General features: G+C 35.8%; 2 protein-coding genes across 11 annotated transcripts; both read left to right on the top strand.

Annotated features, from left to right (window-relative positions):
• Window positions 1-95: 95 nt before the first annotated feature.
• On the top strand, window positions 96-12,028 carry LOC130960592 (putative disease resistance protein At3g14460). 7 transcript variants are annotated; one of them, XM_057886031.1, is made up of 10 exons: window positions 96-768; window positions 861-1,005; window positions 2,033-3,217; window positions 4,086-7,665; window positions 8,023-8,231; window positions 8,553-8,707; window positions 8,860-8,940; window positions 9,338-9,425; window positions 9,661-9,780; window positions 11,739-12,028. In XM_057886031.1, exon 4 carries the CDS (start codon window positions 4,363-4,365, stop codon window positions 7,645-7,647), a length of 3,285 nt encoding a protein of 1,094 aa, XP_057742014.1. In that variant the 5' UTR covers window positions 96-768; window positions 861-1,005; window positions 2,033-3,217; window positions 4,086-4,362; the 3' UTR covers window positions 7,648-7,665; window positions 8,023-8,231; window positions 8,553-8,707; window positions 8,860-8,940; window positions 9,338-9,425; window positions 9,661-9,780; window positions 11,739-12,028. The 7 variants fall into 7 exon arrangements, with proteins under 7 accessions (XP_057742014.1, XP_057742013.1, XP_057742015.1 ...); XM_057886030.1 differs by having other exon boundaries at window positions 96-1,005; XM_057886032.1 differs by lacking the exons at window positions 96-768; window positions 861-1,005 and having other exon boundaries at window positions 1,084-3,217.
• A 2,031-nt stretch (window positions 12,029-14,059) lies between these two features.
• LOC130960590 (putative disease resistance protein At3g14460) lies at window positions 14,060-22,137 on the top strand. Of its 4 annotated transcripts, XM_057886024.1 has the most exons (7): window positions 14,060-14,267; window positions 16,129-19,802; window positions 20,177-20,383; window positions 20,723-20,879; window positions 21,054-21,145; window positions 21,545-21,620; window positions 21,849-22,137. In XM_057886024.1, the coding sequence occupies exon 2, from the start codon at window positions 16,443-16,445 to the stop codon at window positions 19,797-19,799; it is 3,357 nt and encodes a 1,118-aa protein (XP_057742007.1). In that variant the 5' UTR covers window positions 14,060-14,267; window positions 16,129-16,442; the 3' UTR covers window positions 19,800-19,802; window positions 20,177-20,383; window positions 20,723-20,879; window positions 21,054-21,145; window positions 21,545-21,620; window positions 21,849-22,137. The 4 variants fall into 4 exon arrangements, with proteins under 4 accessions (XP_057742007.1, XP_057742004.1, XP_057742005.1 ...); XM_057886021.1 differs by lacking the exon at window positions 14,060-14,267 and having other exon boundaries at window positions 15,908-19,802; XM_057886022.1 differs by lacking the exon at window positions 14,060-14,267 and having other exon boundaries at window positions 15,908-19,802; window positions 21,535-21,620.
• The last annotated feature ends 201 nt before the right edge of the window (window positions 22,138-22,338 follow it).

Raw genomic sequence — 22,338 nt, 5'->3', positions numbered from 1 at the left:
ACAAATACATACTTCATGCAACATTTTATTACCAAATTATATTGAAAAGAAATTGCTGATTTGATATTAAGTAAACAGCATCAGTAACACATACCTGAATGGTATCCAACTTCAGCAGGAGCCTCAGAAGAGTGCTCAAACGCTTGAAATAGAAGCTTTGACATTAGTCAACTTACTGACTTCTCTGCTACTGTGAAATCCCTACAATACCCTTATTTCCCTTTTTTCCCAAACCAAACCCTAACCCTCTCCTAACACACACACACGACTGAAAATGAAAGGAGGAGAAAGAGAGAGAGAAAACGGAGAGGGAGAAAAAAGGAAGAAGGGGGTGGGAAACGAGGACGACGCTGGTTAAGGCCACGCTGTCGTCGTGGTGGCTGCCAGTGGTGGTTGCGCATGGAGGATCGTCGCGTCGCTGAGAGGAGCCCGAGGAGAGAGAAGAGAACGCGCAGAAGAGAGGCATGTTGAACAGAGGAGGTTCCATCGCCGTCACCGCTGGAGCCCTAGCCACGGCCGTTGAAGCCAGCCTCGCCGTCGTCGAACTACTGTGCCGCCGAGGAGGCCGAAGAGAGAGAGAGAGGCTTCACGAAAGGGAAAGGAGAACGCGACAGAGCTCGTCGCCGGGAAGAGGGGTATTGGTGGTGTGAGCTATCGCTGCTGTTGCCGTTGCGGCCGCCATCAGAGTCGTTCCTTGCTGGCGCCGCTGCTGGTAGTTGCCTCTGCTTCCGGTTTCTGGAGAAACGCCGCTGAAGTGCCTCTGTTCTGGTCTAGGCCATTTCCTTTAACTTGCCTGGTTTCACTTTTGCTCTGCTACTATTCCATTGATGCTACCTTGTATCCGTTCTGTTCTGTTTCAGCCGCCATAGTTGTGATTATTACAATGTTGTTTGCTGGGGATTACTAGAGTTGTTGCCACTGTCCGTTCTTTGGACTATTCCAACCATTCTCACCTTTTAATTTGGCACTTCGAGTTTGGTCTTTCAGGTCCTTCAGAACCAAGTTGTGAGTAACCTTTACATTTATAATTATAATGTTTTGGCTTTAGTTCATAGTGCTTTGAACTTAGTTATACTTACAAATATCTAAATCAAAGGATTTTAAATTGGTTTTAATAATCGATTTATTAGAATTAAATATTTATACTTGTTATGCTCATTTTAATATGCACATGAGACTATATATTTTTATGAGATTATATGGATGTTTGAAGAAGTTTTATATTATTTTAAATCATTTGATTTTATTCGAATATGAATTTTTTTATCATTGAAGTATTTGTTGGTATTCACTTATTTTGAAATTGTGAAATATGTTTAAGATGTCTTAAGATTTAGAAAATATGATTGAATATAATTTGGATGAGAAAATATTATTTGATTTGAATTGATACCTCATGTTTGAAAGACCGAAGAATTTGTTATATTCGAAATTACATGTTTGAATTGGTTTGGGAGCCTCGTATTAGAAAACCGTAGTTAAATGCGGTTATGACGTTAACTTAGGTGCATCTGGCTCAGATCCGGCGTTGCTAGCCTAACGTGTAGGCCACACGTTGGATCTGTTATTCCGTACGGACACACGAGAGGAAAGGGCTACCCTTAGAGGTGGAGCCGTCCAAGTGTGGACTATTTGATTTGATTTCTGTATGAGAACTCTCTTATTGATTCACACATTCATATAAATTATTATTTTCTAACTAAAATTATTTTTATAATAATGTTTATATGGTCTCATGTGAATTATGGATGCACTGTCTAGTCACTGGATTACAAAATTCACTCCATTTTTTCTAAAAATATTTTTCAGAAATAAATATCTGATTATGTGAGCCTTTCTATTCAAGATTAATGATCTACAATGGGTATCTATTCTTTGCTGAGTTCTTAGACGTCATCTGCTACATATGTCACAGACAGAATCCATCTATATTTTATTTTTGTTAAAAATATGTAATTATTCATTCTTGAAACTGTAAATTTATCAAAAATATTTGTAACCTTCTTATTTATCTTATATTCGAATCTTTTAGGCTTGCTGGGGGATTATTTTCCTGAGCGCCAGTCATGGCTCATTTTCGGCCGTGACAGCTACAACACAGAGAATGAGAGACACTATATATAGCAAAGGTCACCTAACAGCCTGATGGCTAGTTATCAAATATAATAGCATAACAGCAACTAACCTAGTGCTAACTACCATTTTCATTCTCTTCACTAATAAAGACATCACCGAATTCTTTGCTGCCGGTTCAAGAGTAAGACAGGCTGCTTCCACCATAATCTGTGACATAATATTGATCCTATTCTCATGAGTTTAGCGTGTATGCATGCCTGCCAGTTAGTTAGAGGAAAGATATCTTGTTTGTAATACAATTTCAAACATATCCAATGTACCATCCATCCTAAGGTGTAATGCAAGTTTATGATTATCTTGATTTATATGCACTTGTCTCTGTCTTTTTCACTAGTTAATGAAACTAATAATGCAGCAGCATTTACTAATATACGTTTAAAATTAAATAATTTTGATTTTTAGTACTCTCATTTGTATTCTACTATTTTTTTGTGCATCACACATTTTAAATCTAGTATATTATATATTAAAGCAAAGTTGCCCCAGACCAGAAGCGGAAGAAGTAATTGATGGAAAATTGCAAAGAAGAACTCACATAGTGAGCTTCAGTGGTGTGCCTTTGACCACTTAATACCATCTTTTCAACTTTCCATAGCAAATTCTGGTGTTCTTCATATCAACATCAAGAAACATTCAAAGGCTATCCATCCCTAATCACTCAACTTTGCCTCCTTTTAATTTGTTAGACTTGGTTGAACTACCATTGCCATTGCCATCGTCATCAAATATTCGCCAAGCTGTTATATCATGCATAAATAAATACATATTTTTGTTCCAAAAAATACACATAATTTTTTAATCAAAATGCGCACTTTTTAATTTACATACACAAATCCAAATGCATTATTAGTTTATTGTTGTGTTCATTTAGTAGAGATGACAGCCAAATGCCTTAGGGAAGCAATGATGTTGGAAGAAGAAGAGCTCAGAATTAAAACAAGACAATGAAGCAGATGAAGTTGTTTGATATTTGAAGCTTCGCCATGATTGTATGGCTGCATTTGTCAAGTTTCTTAACACAGGAGTATGAAAATTGATAGAAGTTTTTGGAAACAGCAGCAGCCACTGATGTAATTGTCAGGTTAGATCGCTTACATTACACCCTTTGAGTACGGCCATTCACCAAACCTTGCGTTACGCACTGCCCTTTTTCTTTTTAAATAATTCACTACCTTTATTTTTCAGTGTATCTTGATATAAATTTCAAATATATTACATCATTAATATATCAAATTTCTAAATTGATAGATATTCTTGGAGAAAAGAGTGTAGTTAAGTAAAATAAAGCTTAAGATGATGTAGTCAATTTAAAAAATTGGTAATGATGACAAAAAAAAGTTTGAAACCTTGGTCAAGTTGTAATTTTAATTTGTTGCATTTCTCAGAATCAAAAACACAAAAATGATCAGTTCCAAACAAAGTAAGAATAAGACATTAAGAAAAGTGACCTTGAAGACAGCTAGCACGTGAAGCCAATGAGTAAACACTATTACCATTTACCAACCCCGTTTTAACCTCATACCACCATTATATGCATTGATATCATATAGTTAATTAATTTTCACAAAGACTAGTTTAAGTTGGTCACCCTTTTGCTATTTGAATACTCTGTTTCATCCTTCAAAGAAGAATATAAAAATGAAGTAACGTGCAAAGCCATCTATGCACTCCACTGCTGGGAATTATTTTATGTTATCTCGGAGATCGATACCATGTGATGCCAACGTCTCTTCACTGAATGAACTAACTCTGGTGATATCTCGCTTTATGCCTATTGCTGCATAGTGAATACCTTGCAATCATTACTGCAACATTGCTCTCTCTTTGTTACATTCTGAAAATTCCAATCTCTCATTAGTTCGCTGTTGTTGTGATCTGTATCATATCATGGCTGAAGCACTTGTGGTTGGAGCTTTAGTTAATGGTTTGGCCAACGTTGTTCTTGACAGGCTCATTTCATCTGAGTTTGTCAACTTGGTGGTGGGTAAGAAGCTGGATCGGAAGTTGGTTGAGAAGCTGAAGACTGCTATCTTGGCTGCCAAAGCTCTGGCTGCTGATGCCGAGCAGAAGCAGTTTGGAAACGAACTCGTGAGGGAATGGCTTGATAGTCTCAAAGATGCTCTCTACACTGCTGATGACTTGCTGGACCGTGTCTTCATCAAAGCTCAAATTCGCAACAAGGTACGCATTCGTCTTCCTCACTTCCTTGATCTGTCTGGTAGGAAGATGGTGACTAAGATAGAAGAGGTGGTTGAAAGAATAGAAGATCTTGAGAGACGCAAAGATACCCTTGGTCTGAGAGAGATTCAAACAGGAAGCTCTTCATGGAGACCTCCATCCACTTCTCTTGTGAAGGGGAATGTGTTCGGCAGGGATAGTGACCAACAGGCACTAATCAAGATGCTCAATGACAACAATCATCATAACTTGTCCGTCATCTCTATTGTTGGTATGGGCGGTGTTGGTAAAACTACTTTGGCGCAATGGCTCTACAACAATAAGGATTTGATGCACGGGGTTGATCTGAAAGCATGGATTTGTGTTTCTGAAAATTTTGATGTTGTTGAGACTACAAAGAATGTTATAAAGGGGATCTCTTCAGGTGTTTGTAGTCTTGACGGCTTTGATTTACTTCAACAACATTTGAAGGAAAAACTGTCACAAAAGAAGTTTTTCATTGTTTTTGACGATGTTTGGAGTGAAGATGCTGACAAGTGGAATAGTTTTATCACCCCTTTTCAACATGGGAGAAAGGGAAGCACTATTCTTCTAACTACCCGCATGGTAAATGTTGGTCGAATAGTCCAACACTATAACTCTTACACCCTCAATCAACTGTCAGATGATTATTGTTGGTCTATTTTTGCGGACAATGCATCCTTTCCTGAATCAAATGGGAGCTCACCAGAATTGGAAGGAGTAGGTAGAAAGATTGTTGAGAGGTGTGATGGCTTGCCGTTAGCTGCAGAAACACTTGGACGCTTGTTGCGCTCAGAGCATCGTGTTGAAGAATGGAATAAAATACTATTCAGTGACATTTGGAAATTTTCTCTAGCAAATTGTAAGATTGTTCCAGCATTGTTATTAAGTTACCATCATCTTCCTACTCATTTAAAACGTTGCTTTGTTTACTGTTCACTGTATCCCAAAGATTATAAACTTGATAAAGATGAATTAATATTGTTGTGGATGGCTGAAAATCTTTTACAACCACCAAGGAGGGGACAGAGTGTAGAACAAGTTGGTTGCGAGTATTTTGATGACTTGGTTTCAAGACTATTCTTCAAGCAAGTTGAGAATAATGATGAGAAATATTTTGTGATGCATGATCTCATGCATGACTTGGCAACTTTTCTTGCTGGAGATCTTTATTGTAGATTCTCAGAACTTGGTGAAAAGGAAGAGATGAGTATTCTAACTCGCCATTTGTCATACGATCATTCAATCCCTGAGAAAACATGCTCCTCTAATAAAATAGAATCTTTGAGGACATTATTGTATATCAATCATGGTCGTGGACGAACAATGTTACCATGTGATATATTGTCAAAGAATAAATACTTGAGAGTTTTGTCCTTTAGTAGACTCAATATATTTCCTGATTCAATAGATAAATTGATCCACCTGCGCTATTTGGATCTCTCTAAAAATGTTGTTCATACATTGCCCGAGTCAATATGCAATTTGTGTAATTTACAAACATTAAAGTTAAAAGATTGTTCAAGGCTGACTATGCTGCCCAATGGCATGTATAAGCTTGTGAATTTGCGGCATCTTGATATAAGGGGTACTCCTCTGAAAGAAATGCCAAAAGGAATGGGCAAATTAAAACAGTTGCAAACTTTAAGCAAGTTTGTGGTGGGAAAGCAAGAAGACAATGGAATGGAAGAGTTAGGAGGGCTTTTAAATCTTCATGGATCACTTGAGATTGAGAAATTGGAGAATGTGATTGATGCCAGTCAGGCAAGGAGTGCAAGGATAATAGATAAGAAGCACATTGAGGAGTTATTGTTGAAATGGTCTGTGTCTTCAGGTGATGATATGGTTTCAAACACACATACTAATGAACAAGATATACTCCACAGCTTGCAACCGGACACTGGCTTGAAGGAGTTGCAAATCAAGGGATACAAGGGTACAATATTTTCCGACTGGTTGGGGCGCTGTTCCTACAAAAATATGACACGTGTAACTCTGGCGTCCTGCAAGAATTGCTACATGCTGCCTTCACTTGGACAACTGCCATCTCTAAAGTCCCTCAGCATTGAAAAGTTTGATCAGCTGAAGAGCATTGGCATGGAGTTTTACAAGAATGAAGGCCATCAACATTCTTGGCCAATTGCACCGTTTCCCTTACTGGAGAGTTTGGAATTCTGGCATATGGCATGTTGGGAGGAGTGGCAGTTACCTGACTCAGGAGCCTTTCCTCAGCTTAAGAGCCTTCAAATAAGAAATTGTCTAATGTTAAAGGGAGATATGGTTAATCAGGTATTCATGAGAATCGTTTTTTCCTCATCATATGTTTCCAAAGTGCACAAACTTGGAATACAAGTACATCATCAAGTATGGGATAAAGGGATGACACTCGATGGGGATAGGTTATCAATTAGGGGAATTGAATGTGTGGCGGAGTGTGCATTTAAGGCAAGGATCATCCACCATCTAACTTCCCTCCAAGAAATACATATCTCAGGGTGTTCGTCTGTTGTATCTTTGGGGGGCAATCTCTTACCCAAATCTTTGCAAAAGCTCAAAATCTATGATTGCCGCCAAATTGAATTACTCCAGCAACAACACAAGTATGATTTGGTAGATCTACAAATAGAATTCAGTTGTGATTCACTGACCTCATTGTCGTTGGATGCCTTTCCCAATCTCCAGAATCTGAAGATATGCTGGTGTGAGAATCTGGAATCAGTTTCAATGTCAGAGCCACCACACGCTGCTCTTCAACGTCTCACCATTTCTGGCTGCCCCCAATTTGTGTCATTTCCCCAAGAAGGACTGGTTACACCCAACTTGACTCATCTCCATGTTAGCTGGTGCCGGAAGTTGGAGGCATTGCCACGTGGCATGAATACTCTTCTCCCAAATTTACAGTCACTCGACATACGACGTTGCCCAAACATTTGTAGGTCGCCAGAGGGTGGTTTGCCGGATAACCTGAAAGAGCTAAGTGTAGGAGATTGCGAAGAACAAGTGAGGGGTCTATCATGGATGGGCAACTTGGAAAACCTCACTCATCTCACCGTTTCTGGTGTTGGGTGTGAGAGCATAAAGTCATACCCAGAGGTGGGTTCGCTGCCTCGCCTTCCCTCCCTTACCACTCTTGAGATACGCTTGTTTCATAATCTGGAGACATTGGAGTGCAACGAGCTTCTCCGCCTCACCTCCCTCCAACAACTACACATTTCAAACTCTCCAAAGCTGATCTATATTGAAGAAGAAGAGCTGCCTCCCTCTCTCTCCCACATTCCCACCATTAAAGTCCATGGCATACAAATTTTCTGAGTAGAGATTTCTGAGCAGGTAATTCTCTAACCTTCATGTTTGTCATGCCACCACAATGAAATTCACACATGCATAAATTTCCTTTTCCTTCAAGTCAATTTTTTTTCTCTTTCTTTAAAAAACATTGACCACTTAAACTCATATGCCAACTGCAAAATTTGCATTCTTTTCTTTCATTTATCGGGAAAGCTCTCAGTTTGCAGTTCTTGTTAAAGAAATACCCTTTCTTACTCTGGGAAACAGTCATTGTTATCTGTAATACTTGTTAACTCTCATATTTTATTCAAAAAATCGCTTTTTTTTGTATCCAACAGTTGGGGGTTTATTTTTAAACAATGGATGTATCAAATTTAATATTTTTACAATCTTCTGCAGGTAGCTTGTGTACATATCGAGATGTAATCCTATACATTGGCTATACATCATTTAATTCTAAATTCATTTGAGGTGGTAATTAAGCTAGATTGATGTATTGGGAAACAGAAACTTTGTGTTTTCTGATTTTGGCTTCAAGTTATTGAAAAGCAAAGACATGATGGAGAAAGTTGGTGGCACTCATTATTGAAAAACTTTGGTTATTGTTGGTATATTTTTCTATTCCTCTCTATAATTTTCTTTCTTTTTTGCTTTTTGCAGAGAGAAAAAATAAATCATAACTTTATTTGTGGAAAGAAAGGAGTTACAAAATTGTGTATCTGTGTTTGTCAATTCTTTATGATCATAGAGTTAGTAAAAGGAATCAGGATGCATAAGGTGTATAAGTTTTTTGCTCACAGATTGAATCTTACATAAAATAAATAGTAGTAGATGCGTATAATAAGCTATTTCTAATACTAAGGAAAGGTTCTGTAATAAACTAATAATAACTATTTCTTCCTTTTGGATTTGGACACGCTATCAAACAGATTTTCCAAGGTGATGAAGGTATGTAGCTAACGCAGTCAAGATTCAAAGAATATGCTTTCCGTATTTGAAGATGATAATCATGTACCTGAAGTAGTCGAAGAAGTTGTAGGGATGCCATCAGCAACACTTCCGTTCCTATCAACTTCACTCAATGGTGTGTGCAGTTTGTACCCAATGGGTCTCATTTTCTTTCACTGATCCAATGATCCAACATTGTGTTCACGAGGTTTTCACATAGTTGTTTGTGTGGTTTCTGTGATGACAAACACTTTAAGTCTTAGAAATATTTTTTAATTTGTGTTTCAGGAAGTATGTATTGCCATATCTAAATTATCTTCATTCAATCCAAAGTTCATCAAAGGAGGTGCTCTGTTATTTTAGCTTCAGGTTGGTTTTGTTACTTCTTTGCTCCGTACAATTTACTTTTTCTATTTTTGTTGGAGTAAGAAAAAAAGATGATAATAGCTTGGTTTGAGAAGGAGTTGTATGTAGTTCAGGGAAGGTGGTGTTTCTACCTTTCTTATTTTTTAATGTATATGCTAGACTAAATGTACTATAAATAATTAAATATCAACTTAATTTTGGTTCTTTAACTGCTGCCAAAGCTGTTACAATGCCAAAACCCCAAATCATTGGTGGAGCTTGTAAATTTAAACAAAAAGATGTAGCATTTCTAATGCATTTAAGTTTATTACATGAATTTATAAAGACATCTGTAATGTCATTATTCATTAATAAATTCTGTTATCAAAGACAATCTTGATAAACTTTCTTCTCGTTGAAGAAAATGTTAGGTCGGGGATTTGAGTGTTTGATCGCTTGTGGATTCTGCTGGGAGTGTCAAGCTTACTAGCTCCTCTTTTGAAAATTATGTGAGTTCTTAAACTACACGCCTAGTCTAATAATTTTTTTTTTTTTTGTTCAAACATTTCATGAAGATGATCATACTTTTACTAAATTGATAATTTAAGTTTTACAATTTTGTGATCATACTTGAATAATATGCACTTTGGTATGGATTGATTTGATGTAATGGACCTCGATTTTCATTACCATATTCTTGCTAGAATGATAATTTTTTTTCTTCTTTTTGGATTGATTATGCAGTCACTATAAATCTGCAGTTGGGAAGTGGTTCAATGGTGGTTTGGGCTGAAATTTCGATAGCAAGTTCTAGATGTACTTTTTCGTTCGGAATGGTTGGAGGATTAAGATAAGATTTGGAGGGTGAGATATGGCTTGCATGCACAAAATAGCTCTGGTTTTGTAAACTTTTCATGTTTTTGGTTCACGTTTATATGCTGTGGTGCTTGATTGTTTTGATTTAATGTAAGCATTTGATTTGTTTACTTATTTGAGATTCTCTTGTATCCTTTCTTAATTTTAGTGATACTTCTTTTTTGGTCCGAGTGACCCGTAGTTTTTACTTCTCACATTAAAAGAGTTTTACACGTTAAAATTTTGGCCTCTTTTTTCTATTTTTATTTTTTTGTCTTCTGTTATTCGGTCGCTGTTACTGTTTTGTATATTGTTATCCCAATTATTCTCTCAAGCAGCTATTCCAATTGATGAGGCATTTGCCAAATCAATGTGTTCTGCTTTTGAGTTCCTCTTTTTTTGAGATCTCAACCTTCACCCAGCCTGCTGATTCCTCAGAAGATTGAACCTCTTCCTGCTCTTCCATCTGCTGTTTGGGCCCAGTTGAGTGTCTTTTGCAGCAACACCACATTGCTTCGGACTCTATTGTTCCTTCTTCATCAAGCAACCCCACTAGAAGCTCCATCATACATTCCGTATTGTAATAACCGAGAGTGTGAGGAGAAAAAAAAAAAAAAAGAGGTTGAGAACACGTGGGGGGCACATGCCCCCACTTGAAATTTTCTTTCTCTCTTCTCATCTTCTTCGACACTCCCCCTCCCCCTCTGACCTCTGTTCTCCTTCCCTTTCATTTCCTTTAAAAAAAAAATCAAATATGTAAAACCCTCATTTCTCTTCTCTTACCAACTAAATTTCTTCATCTCTTCTCCTTGCAACCAACTACTCAATATCATCAAATTCACCTTCATCATCTTGCTTCCTTTTCTTCTCTATTCTATCTCCATTTATTCAAATCTCATTTCTCAAAATCTCCAAAAATCAGGAAATTTCAATTTATTGAGTGAAGGAAGCATTCAACTTTGAGTCTCGGTTATTATTAAGGCTTCAAGATAACTCTTTGACTCAATAATTAGTCATATCTTCAATTTTTGTCATCTTTATATTTATGGGTATATATAAATCCGAATTAGGGTCATTAGGGTTAGAAAATTTGGGGCTTTTGTCAAAGTGAGTAAGATTATGTTAATTGACAACATTAGTAACTCACAAATATTATTATTGTCATATTTCTAGAGTTGTAAAGTTATTGGACATCAATTAGTAGCTCGGTGGCGCGCTCAGAGTTGCTTCTTGTGAGTGGATATTATGTCTATAATTGTTTTTAAATATATTATTACCAATATTTATGTTGAATCATTATTTTTATAGTTTGAAAATATTTGATTCTTGTGATTTTTGAAAATAAATATTGATTTGTAAAACTTATAATTTCATAAAAATACACACGAGACGATATTTATATATTTTGTAAAGCATACATGTTTTCTTATTTGACTTTATTGAATTTTAAATAAAAATTTTAGTATGCAATCTTATATATATTGGATTTGCTATGGAACTTAGTAGTATGTTATATGTATTAGAGATTTTTATAAGTGATTTGGTTTGGATTGGTTTGGGAGACTCTGACTAAAAAAACCGTAGTTAACGGCGGTTATGACGTTAACCTAGATGCATCTGGCTCAGACCTCAGCTAGTAGGGGCGTTGCTAGCCTAATATGTAGGCCACACGTTTGATCTGTTATACCGTACGGGCACACTAGAGGAAAGGGCTACCCTTAGAAGTGGAGCCGCCCTAGGTGTATAATATTTGATTTGATTTTACTTCTGGAATGAGAACTCCCATTTCAGTTCATCCGCTTAACTATTTATTTATTCGTTTGCATAATTAATTAATATGAATTTCTCATCTTTGGAAAGAAATATAATTTTCAAGGTAAACTCTGTATTGTCTCGTGTGGGTTATAGATGTAATGTTTGCTCACTGAGTTGCAAAACTCACCCTATTATATTTCCATGTTTTTCAGATACAGGAGTCATTCCATGTTCCATTCCACCTGCCCCTCAGTAGCTCTTAGTCATTTCGGTGAGCCTTTTTTCTTTCCAAGGGCTAAGTAATTATGTAATGGAACCTTTGCTCAAAATTTAGATTATGTCAACGCTCCATATGTCACAGGCAGGATCCTCGTGTGGGCTATGTTATTTTGAACCTCGAACTGTTTAGATAGTAATTATAATTTGGTTATGTAAGACTTATGGATTTAACTATATACTCTAGTTATCAACTTGATATATATATATATATATAATGCGTATTTTGGATATATGTGGTTGTGGATATAGTTGGAATATGCTCTTATTATTGTCTATGGAAATGGATGTTTATTATTGATACAGGGAGTTAATATTTATGTTGGTAAGGTCCTAGAAACAGAGGAAATTCTGTCCGTTTTTCTGAAAATTTGGTCGTTTGGCTTGCTGAGGGACTTGTCCCTTGAGCGCCAGTCATGGTCAAGTTCGGGCCATGACACGTATCTTCATCTCGCTTCACAGATTTGGAATCTATTGTTTCTTCTTCATCAAGCAATCCAATTGGAAGCTCCATAATAGGTTCCACTTCCTCTTCTTCATGATCTGGTTCACGCTTTGAAAATTCTGTTCCACCATCCTTGTTGAATTCAGATGCTGCAATATCCTCATCAAGTGGTGCTTCTTTTTGGTGCCACATTAGGTTCTGCTGCCACATTCAATGCCGGATCAAGTGGTGGCTGAAATTCAATTCTATCTTTTCCCATCATACCATCATTAATTCCCACAGAAGAATCCTCTCTTGCTACTGCAGCTTTTTCTTCTTGTTGATCCTTCACATATTCTTCATTCTGTAAATTCGCCAAAATGTCTTCAACAGGCTTCTCGTCTAAGAACTAATTCGTCTGCTGTTGAGATCTTTTGGCCATTACAGAATCAAGCCTTTCTTGCAAGCATGTAAGCTCTCTTGCCAGAGATTTTCTTGTTTCCCTGAAACTTGGATGCAAGCCCTAGTATATAACATTGATCAATGACAAGAAAGCTAAATAAGACTCTTAATAATCCTCCTAATGCATATGTATCTAATCATTTGCAAATCACAATTATCGCACATGATTGCAATGTAAAGCCATTGATAAAAAAAATAGTGAAACAAAAACATACTTATGCTACATTTTATTACCAAATCAAGGTATATTGAAAAGAAATTGCTGATTTGATATTAAGTAAACAGCATCAGTAACACATACCTGAATAGTATGCAACTTCATCAGGAGCCTCATTATATTCTCTCCAAGTGCGATCCTCTGCTTCTCATCATTTTGTAGATCAGAAGAGTGCTCAAACGCTTGAAATAGTAGCTTTGACATTAGTCAACTCCTTACTGACTTCTCTGCTACAATACAGAGAATGAGAGACACTATATATATATATATATAGCAAAGGTCACCTAACAGCCTAATGGCTAGTTATCAAATATAATAGAATAACAGCAATTAACCTATTGCTAACTACCATTTTTATTCTCTTCACTAATAAAGACATCACTGAATTCTTTGCTGCCGATTCAAGAGTAAGACAGGCTGCATTTCTGCCATGAATTTGTGACATAATATTGATCCATTCTCATGAGTTTAGCGTGTATGCATGCATGACAGTTAGTTAGTTAGTTAGAGGAAAGATATCTTGCTTGTAATTCAATTTCAAACATATCCAATATACCATCCATCTTAAGGTGTAATGCAAGTTTATGATTACCTTGATTTATATGCACTTCATCACAAAATGATGTCTCTGTCTTTTCCACTCACAAAATGATGTCTCTGTCTTTTCCACTAATTAATGAAACTAATAATGCTGCAGCATTTACTATATACATTTAAAATTAAATAATTTTATTTTTTTAGTACTCTCATTTGTATTCTAGTATTTTTTGTGTGCATCACACATTTAAATCTAGTATATTATATATTAAAGCAAAGTCACTGCTGTAGAAGATTCTTCAAGTGAGGATTTCTGAGCAGGTAACTCTCTAACCTTCATGCACAGTTAAATTCTCACATGCAGAAATTTACTTTTCCTTGAAGTAAAAAAGGTTTACTCTTTCTTTAAACAACATTAACTAGTTGAACTTAAATGCCAACAGCAAAATTTCATTTTGCATCCTTTTCTTTCATTTATCCAGAAAGCTCTCAGTTTGCAGTTGTGGTTAAAGAATTATCCTTTGTGACTCTGAGAAAACAGTCTTTTCTATCTGTAGTACTTGTTAACTCTCGTATATTTAAAAAAAAATTGCATTTAAAGATGTATGAAACAAATGGATGAATCAAAATTATTATTTTTACTATCTTCTGCAGGTAGCTTGGGTACATATTCAGATGTAATCCATGGTGTTACTTTGAGGTGGTAATTAAGCTGGATTGATGTGTTGGGAACCAGAAACTGTATTCTGATTTTGACTGAAAGGCAAGGACATGATGGAGAAAGTTGGAGTGGCACTTATTATTAAAAAGCTTTTGTTATTGCAGGTATATTTTTCTATTCCTCTCTATAATTTTATTTTTGCTATTTTGCACAGAGAAAAAGTAAATGATAGCTTGATTTGTAGGAAAAAAAAAAGAGTTATAAAATGGTGTGTCTGTCTTTGCCAATTCTTTATGATCACAGAATCAACTGTTGTGTTGCAAAATTCATGTAGAACAGTAAAAGGAATCAGCATGCATGAGATGTATAAGCTCTCAAAATAGGAGGATCTAAGTTATTGTTGTGTAATGTTTCTTTTTTAACCATAGATTGAACCATTGAATAAAATTAATAGTATTAGATGCCTATAATGAGCTATTTCTAATACTAAGAGAAAAGGTTTTTTTTTTTTTTTGGTGACTAGAGAAAAGGTTTTGTACATATATTAAGCTGCAGTTGGATTCAAATTATTCAAGAAAAAGTATCGTGATAGAATATTTTGATCTTTTGAGACTGAAATAAAAGGGATAGTTACAAACATATAAGGTTATTGAAAAATTTTTCTTTATACCATGGTATTATTATTAAGCTGGATTGATGTGTTGGGAACCAGAAACTATGTAGGAGAGGTACTTATTGTTGAAATAATGCGTTTGTTGTTGTTGGTATATTTCTCTATTATTCCTCTCTATAATTTTATTTTTTCTGTTTTATGCAGAAAAAAAAAATAAATGATAGCTTGACTTGTAGAAAGAAAAGATTATAAAATGATGATACAAATTTTATAATAAATATATTAAATGTACACAAAATAAAATAATCACCAAATCATTAATAATGTATAAAATATATTTTAAAATATAAAATATATATTAAAATAAATTAAATAATATATATTAATATATAAATACATGATAATTGTTTTTTATATGTATATAATATTTTTAAAAATATAATTTTTTTCGTCTTATTCGTTCATGTTTTTATCATTCTGATAGATATTAATAATCGTTTCAAATATAAATTTATTGAAATGTTTCAACTATTTTTATCCAATAAAATAGTATAATACAGGACTAGATATTATCTTATATTAATGTTATATACTTATATGTATTATTCTTTTATACATTATTGTTTTACATCTTTTATTAAAAATAATTAATAAAAAATAAAAGAGGATAAAACATTTATTTTTATATTATTAAAAATATATATAATTTAATTTTGATATACTATTAATACAAAATAATTTTTTAAAAGGTAAATATATCAAAATTAAAATCTAAAAATATATAAAAGAAAATTCAAATATCATCTCTCCTTAGTCCTTACCGACACATTTTATCCTCAAACCAGCATTATTGCTGGATTGATATCATAATATCATATGATGATGATCCTACTTTAAATTACCGTACTGACACATTTTATTATTTTAACCTCACAACCACCATTATTATTGCTGGATTGATATCATATGATGATTACCCTACTTTAAATTACCTTACCGACACATTTTAACCTCGCACTACCATGCATTATTGCTACATTGATATAGTTTTAATATATTTATCATGATCGTACGTTAAATTATATAGTAAGTTAATCTCCACAAAGACTAATTTCCGTTGGTCACACTTTGAATACCCCATCACCTATTTTCATCCTTCAAAGAAGAAGATAAAAACGAAGTCAACTGCATAGTCAGCTGTGCACTCCACTGCTTACAATTATTGCGCTTTACGGACCCACTCTGTGTTTTTGCTGAGGAACCTTGGTGATATCTTTCTATATGCCTATTATTGCTGAATACCTTTACCTTGCAGCATTATTGCAATATTGCTCTCTCTTCCTTGCATTCTCAAAACCCAATCACTCACTGATTTATTTGCTGTTGTTCTGATCATCCTACCATGGCTGAAGCACTTCTTTCTGGCTTCATCAACGTCATCGTTAAGAGGCTCATTTCACCTGAGTTTATCAACTTGGTGGTGGGCAAGAAGCTGGACCGGAAGTTGGTTGACAGGCTGAGGACGGCTATCTTGGCTGCAGAAGCTCTGGTTGCTGACGCTGAGCAGAAGCAGTTTGGAAATGATCGTGTGCGGAAATGGCTTCATAGTCTCAGAGATGCTCTCTACACTGCTGATGACTTGCTGGACCGTCTCTTCATCAAAGCTGCAATTCGCAACAAGGCACGCATTCGTCGTCCTCACTTCCTTGATTTGTCTGCTAGGAAGATGGTGACTAAGATAGAAGATGTGGTTGAAAGAATAGTAGATCTTGAGAGATGCAAAGATACCCTTGGTCTGAGAGAGATTCCAACGGGAAGCTCCTCATGGAGACCTCCATCGACTTCTCTTGTGAAGGGGAATGTGTTCGGCAGGGATGGTGACCAACAGGCACTAATCAAGATGCTCAATGACAATAATGATCATAACTTGTCTGTCATCTCTATTGTTGGTATGGGCGGGGTTGGTAAAACTACTTTAGCACAATGCGTGTACAACAATATGGATTTGATGGATGGGGTTGATCTGAAAGCATGGATTTGTGTTTTTGAAAATTTTGATGTTGTTGAGACTACAAAGAATGTTATAAGGGGAATCTCTTCAGGTGTTTGTAGTCTTGAAAGCTTTGATTTACTTCAACAAGATTTGAAGGAAAAACTGTCAGAAAAGAAGTTCTTCATTGTTTTGGACGATGTTTGGAGTGAAGATGCCGACAAGTGGAATAGTTTTATCGTCCCTTTTCAACATGGGAGAAAGGGAAGCACTATTCTTCTCACTAGCCGGGAGGAAAATGTTGGTCCAACTGTCCAAAATTATAGCACTTACTCTCTCAAGGGACTGTCGAATGATTATTGTTGGTCTATTTTCGCGGACAATGCATCCTTTCCTGAATCAAATGGGAGCTCAGAACTGGAAGGAATAGGTAGAAAGATTGTCGAGAGATGTGATGGCTTGCCGTTAGCTGCAGAAACACTTGGACGCTTGTTGCGCTCAGAGCATCGTGTTGAAGAATGGAATAATATACTATTCAGTGACATTTGGGAATTTCCTGCGGCAAATTGTAAGATTGTTCCTGCATTGTTAATAAGTTACTATCATCTGCCTGCTCATTTAAAACACTGCTTTGTTTATTGTTCATTGTATCCCAAAGATCATAAACTTGATAAAGATGAACTAATCTTGCTGTGGATGGCTGAAAATCTTTTACGACCACCAAAGAAGGGAGAGACTTTAGAAGAAGTTGGTTGCGAGTGTTTTGATCACTTGGCTTCAAGGCTATTTTTCAAGCGGGTCCAATATGGTGATAAGTATTTTGTGATGCATGATCTCATGCATGACTTGGCAACTTTTCTTGCTGGAGATCTTTATTATAGATTCTCAGAACTTGGTGAAAAGGAAGAGATGAGTATTCTAACTCATCATTTGTCATACGATCATTCAATCCCTAAGAAAACATGCTCCTCTAGTAAAATAGAATCTTTGAGGACATTGTTGTATATCAATCATCGAGCTGGTTTCTTGAAAGCACACACAATGTTACCATGTGATATGTTGTCAAAGAACAAATACTTGAGAGTTTTGTCCTTTGGTAGACTGGATATATTTCCTGATCCAATAGATAAATTGATCCAATTGCGCTATTTGGATCTCTCTTGGAGTAATATTGAGGTATTGCCGCAGTCGTTATGCAACTTGTGCAATCTACAAACTTTAAAGTTAGAAGGCTGTTCAAAGCTGACTATGCTGCCCAATGGCATGTATAATCTTGTGAATTTGCGGCATCTTGATATAAGGGGTACTCGTCTGAAAGAAATGCCAAAAGGAATGGGCAAATTAAAACAGTTGCACATTTTAAGTTACTACATCGTAGGCAAGTCTGAAGACAATGGAATCCAAGAGTTAGGAGGGCTTTTAAATCTTCATGGAATACTTGGGATTCAAAAATTGGAGAATGTAGTTGATGGCAATGAGGCAAGGAGTGCAAGGATAATAGATAAGAAGCACATTGACGAGTTATTGTTGGAATGGTCTGCAGGTGATGATATGGTTTCAGATGCACAAAATCAAAGAGACATACTCCAAAACTTGCAACCGCACACTGACTTGAAAGTGTTGAGAATCAAGGGATACAAAGTTAAAACATTTCCAGACTGGATGGGGCATTCTTCCTACAACAATATTACAAGTGTATCTTTGGAGTCTTGCAAGAACTGCTGCGTGCTGCCTTCACTTGGACAACTACCATCTCTTAAGTCCCTAAGCATCAAAAGATTTGGTGAGCTGAAGAGCATTGGCAAGGAGTTTTACAAGAATGAAGGCCATCAACATTCTTTGCCTATTACACCGTTTCCCTCACTGGAGCATTTGGAGTTTCGTAACATGCCATGTTGGGAGGAGTGGCACTTACCTGAATCAAAAGCTTTTCCTTGGTTTAAGAGCCTTCGAATAAATGGTTGTGCAATGTTAAAGGGAGATATGGTTAATCAGGTATTAATGAGAATCGTTTTTTCCTCATCGAATGTTTCCAAAGTGCGCAAACTGGAAATAGAAGATTTAGAAACATCGGATAAAGAGATGAGACTTGATGGAGATAGGTTATCAATTAGTGGATTTGAATGGTTGGTGGAGTGTGCATTTAAGGCAAGGATCCACCATCTAACTTCCCTCCAACAAATACATATCTCATACTGTTCATCTGTTGTGTCCTTGGGGAGCAATTGTTTACCCAAATCTTTGCAAATGCTTAAAATCGATCGTTGCCGCCAAATTGAATTACTCCAGCAACAACAGAAGTATGATTTGGTAGATCTACAAATAGAATACAGTTGTGATTCACTGACCTCATTGTCGTTGGATGCCTTTCCCAATCTCGAGAATCTCCGGATAATAGGGTGCTCAAATCTGGAATCAGTGTCAATGTCAGAGCCACCACACGCTGCTCTTCAACGTCTCTCCATCGATAGGTGCGACAAATTTATGTCATTTCCCCAAGAAGGACTGGCTACACCCAACTTGACTTATCTCAGTGTTAGCTGGTGCTCGAAGTTGGAGGCATTACCACGTGACATGAATACTCTTCTCCCAAATTTAGAGTCTCTGGACATACGAGGTTCCCCAAACATTTGCAGGTCGCCAGAGGCTGGTTTGCCGCCTAACCTGAAACATCTTGGTGTAGGAAATTGCGAGGAACAAGTGAGGGGTCTATCATGGATGGGAAACTTGGACAACCTCACTTATCTCATGATTGTTGGCGATGGTAGGGAGAGCAGAATAAAGTCATACCCAGAGGTGGGTTCGCTGCCTCACCTTCCCTCCCTTATCACTCTTGAGATGTGGTTCTTCAATAATCTGGAGACATTGGAGTGCAACGAGCTTCTCCGCCTCACCTCCCTCCAACATTTACACATTGTACGCTGTGATAAACTGAAGAATATGGAAGGAGAAAAGCTGCCTCCCTCTCTCTTACTACTTCAACTTGACGACTGTCATTCGCTGGGCGAAGACTGCAAGAGCAAGCATCAACAAATTTGGTCCAAAATTTCGCACATCCCCACCATTAAAGTCGATGACAGACAAATTTTCTGAGCAGTAATTCTCTAACCTTTCATGTTTGTCATGCTACCACAATTAAATTCACACATGCATAAATTTCCTTTACCTTCAAGTCAAATTTTTTTTCTCTTGATTTAAACAACTTTAGCAAGTTGAACTCATATGCCGACTGGAAAATTTGCATTCTTTTCTTTCATTTGTCGGAAAAGCTCTCAGCTTGCAGTTCTAGTTAAAGAAATATCCTTTATTACTCTGAGGAATAGTCTTTGCTATATGTACTACTTTTAACTCTCATATTTTTAAAAAAAATCGCATTTAAAGAGCTAGATAACAATTACCCTAAACAAAAATTGAACGACAGGGAATATCTTTTTAGTGCCAACACTTGGGTTTTTTACTATCTTCTGCAGGGAGGTTGAGCACATATCGACATGCAATCCCATACATTGGCTATACATCTTCATTTAATTCTAAGTTCACTTGAGGTGGTAATTAATCTGGATTGATGTGTTCGAAAACAAAAACTGTATTTTCTGATTTTGGCTTCAAGTTATTGAAAAGCAAAGACATGATGGAGAAAGCTGGTGGCACTCATTATTGAAAAGCTTTTGTTGTTGGTATATTTCTCTATTCCTCTCTATAATTTTCTTTCTTTTTTGCTTTTTACACAGAAAAAAAAATCATAACCTGATTTTTGGAAAGAAAAGAGTTATAAAATTGTGTTTCTGTCTTTGTCAATTTTTTATGATCATAGAGTTAGCTGTTGTTGCAAGATTCATGTAGGATAGTAAAAGGAATCAGCATGCATAAGGTGTATAAGTTTTCTGCCCATAGATTGAATCTTACATAAAATAAATAGTAGTAGATATCCATAATAAGCTATTTCTAATACTAAGAAAAGGTTCTGTAATAATAACTATTTCTTCCTTTTTGGGTTTGGACACGTTATCAAACAGATTTCCCAAGGTGATGAATAGCTAATGCAGTCAAGATTCAAAGAATATACTTTCTGCATTTAAAGATGACAATCCTGTACATGAAATAGTCATTAGAAGGAGAAGTTATAGTGATGCCATCAGACAACAAGTTCATTCATATCAACTTCACTCAATGGTAAGTGCAGTTTGTACATATATCAAACCGATGAGTGTCATTTCTTTTCACTGTTGACTCTAAAATCAAACCAATGATCCAAAATTGTGTTCATGAGGTTCTGACATAATTGTGTGTGTGGTTTTTGTGATGACAAACACTTTAAGTCGAAATATTTTTTAATTTGTGTTTCAGGAAGTAAATATTGAGGTCTTGTAACCTTATCTAAATTATCTTCATTCAATCCAAAGTTCATCAGAAGAGGTGCTATGTAATTTTAGCTTCAGGTTGGTATAGTTACTCCTTTCCTCCTTACAATTTACTTTTCCTATTTTGGTTGGAGTAAGAAAAAAAGATGATAATAGCTTGGTTCGAGAAGGAATTGTATGTAGTTCAGGGAAGGTGGTGTTTCTACCTATCTTATTTTTTAATGTATATGCTAAACTAAATGTACTATAAATATCAACTTAATTTTGGTTCTTTAACTGCTGCCAAAGCTGTTACAATGCCAAAACCTCAAATCAGTGTTGGAGCTTGTAAATTTAAACAAAAAGATGTAGCATTTCTAATGCATACAAGTTTATTACATGAATTTACAAAGACATCTGTAATGTCATTATTCATTAATAAAATCTGTTATCAAAGACAATCTTGATAAGCTTTCTCCTCGTTGAAGAAAATATTAGGTCGGGGATTTGAGTGTTTGATCGCTTGGATTCTGCTGGGAATGTCAAGCTTACTAGTTCCTCTTTTGAAAATCATGTGAGTTCTTAAACTACACATCTAGTCTAATAATTGATGTTTTTTGTCCAAACATTTCATGTGAGATACTTTTACTAAATTGATAATTGAAGTTTTACAATTTTGTGATCATACTCAAATAATATGCACTTCGGTATGGATTAATTTGATGTAATGGACCTCAATTTTCATTACCATATTCTTACTAGAATGATAATTCTTTTTCTTCTTTTTGAATGGATTATGCAGTCACTATAAATCTGCAGTTGGGAAGTGGTTCAATGGTGGTTTGGACTGAAATTTCGATAGCAAGTTCTAGATGTACTTTTTCATTCCGAATGGTTGGAGGATTAAGATAAGATTTGGAGGGTGAGATATGGCTCTGGTTTTGTAAATTTTTCATCTTTTTGGTTCACATTTATATGCTGTGGTGCTTGATTGTTTTGACTTAATGTAAGCATTTGATTTGTTTACTTATTTGAGATTCTCTTGTATCCTTTCTTAATTATAGTGATACTTCTTGTTTGGTCCGAGTGACCCGTGGTTTTTACTTCTCACATTAAAAGAGTTTTACACGTTAAAGTTTTGGCCTCTTTTTTCTATTTTTATTTTTTTGTCTTCTGTTATTCGGTCGCTGTCACTGTTTTGTATATTGTTATCCCAATTATTCTCTCAAGCAGCTATTCCAATTGATGAGGCATTTGCCAAATCAATGTGTTTTGTTTTTGAGTTCCTCTTT

This window comes from Arachis stenosperma, chromosome 2 (genome assembly GCF_014773155.1).
Source record: "Arachis stenosperma cultivar V10309 chromosome 2, arast.V10309.gnm1.PFL2, whole genome shotgun sequence".
In the NCBI taxonomy this organism is placed as follows: Eukaryota; Viridiplantae; Streptophyta; class Magnoliopsida; order Fabales; family Fabaceae; genus Arachis; species Arachis stenosperma.
The sequence above is the reverse complement of the archived record's forward strand: the minus strand, read 5'-3'. Positions and strand labels throughout refer to the sequence as shown.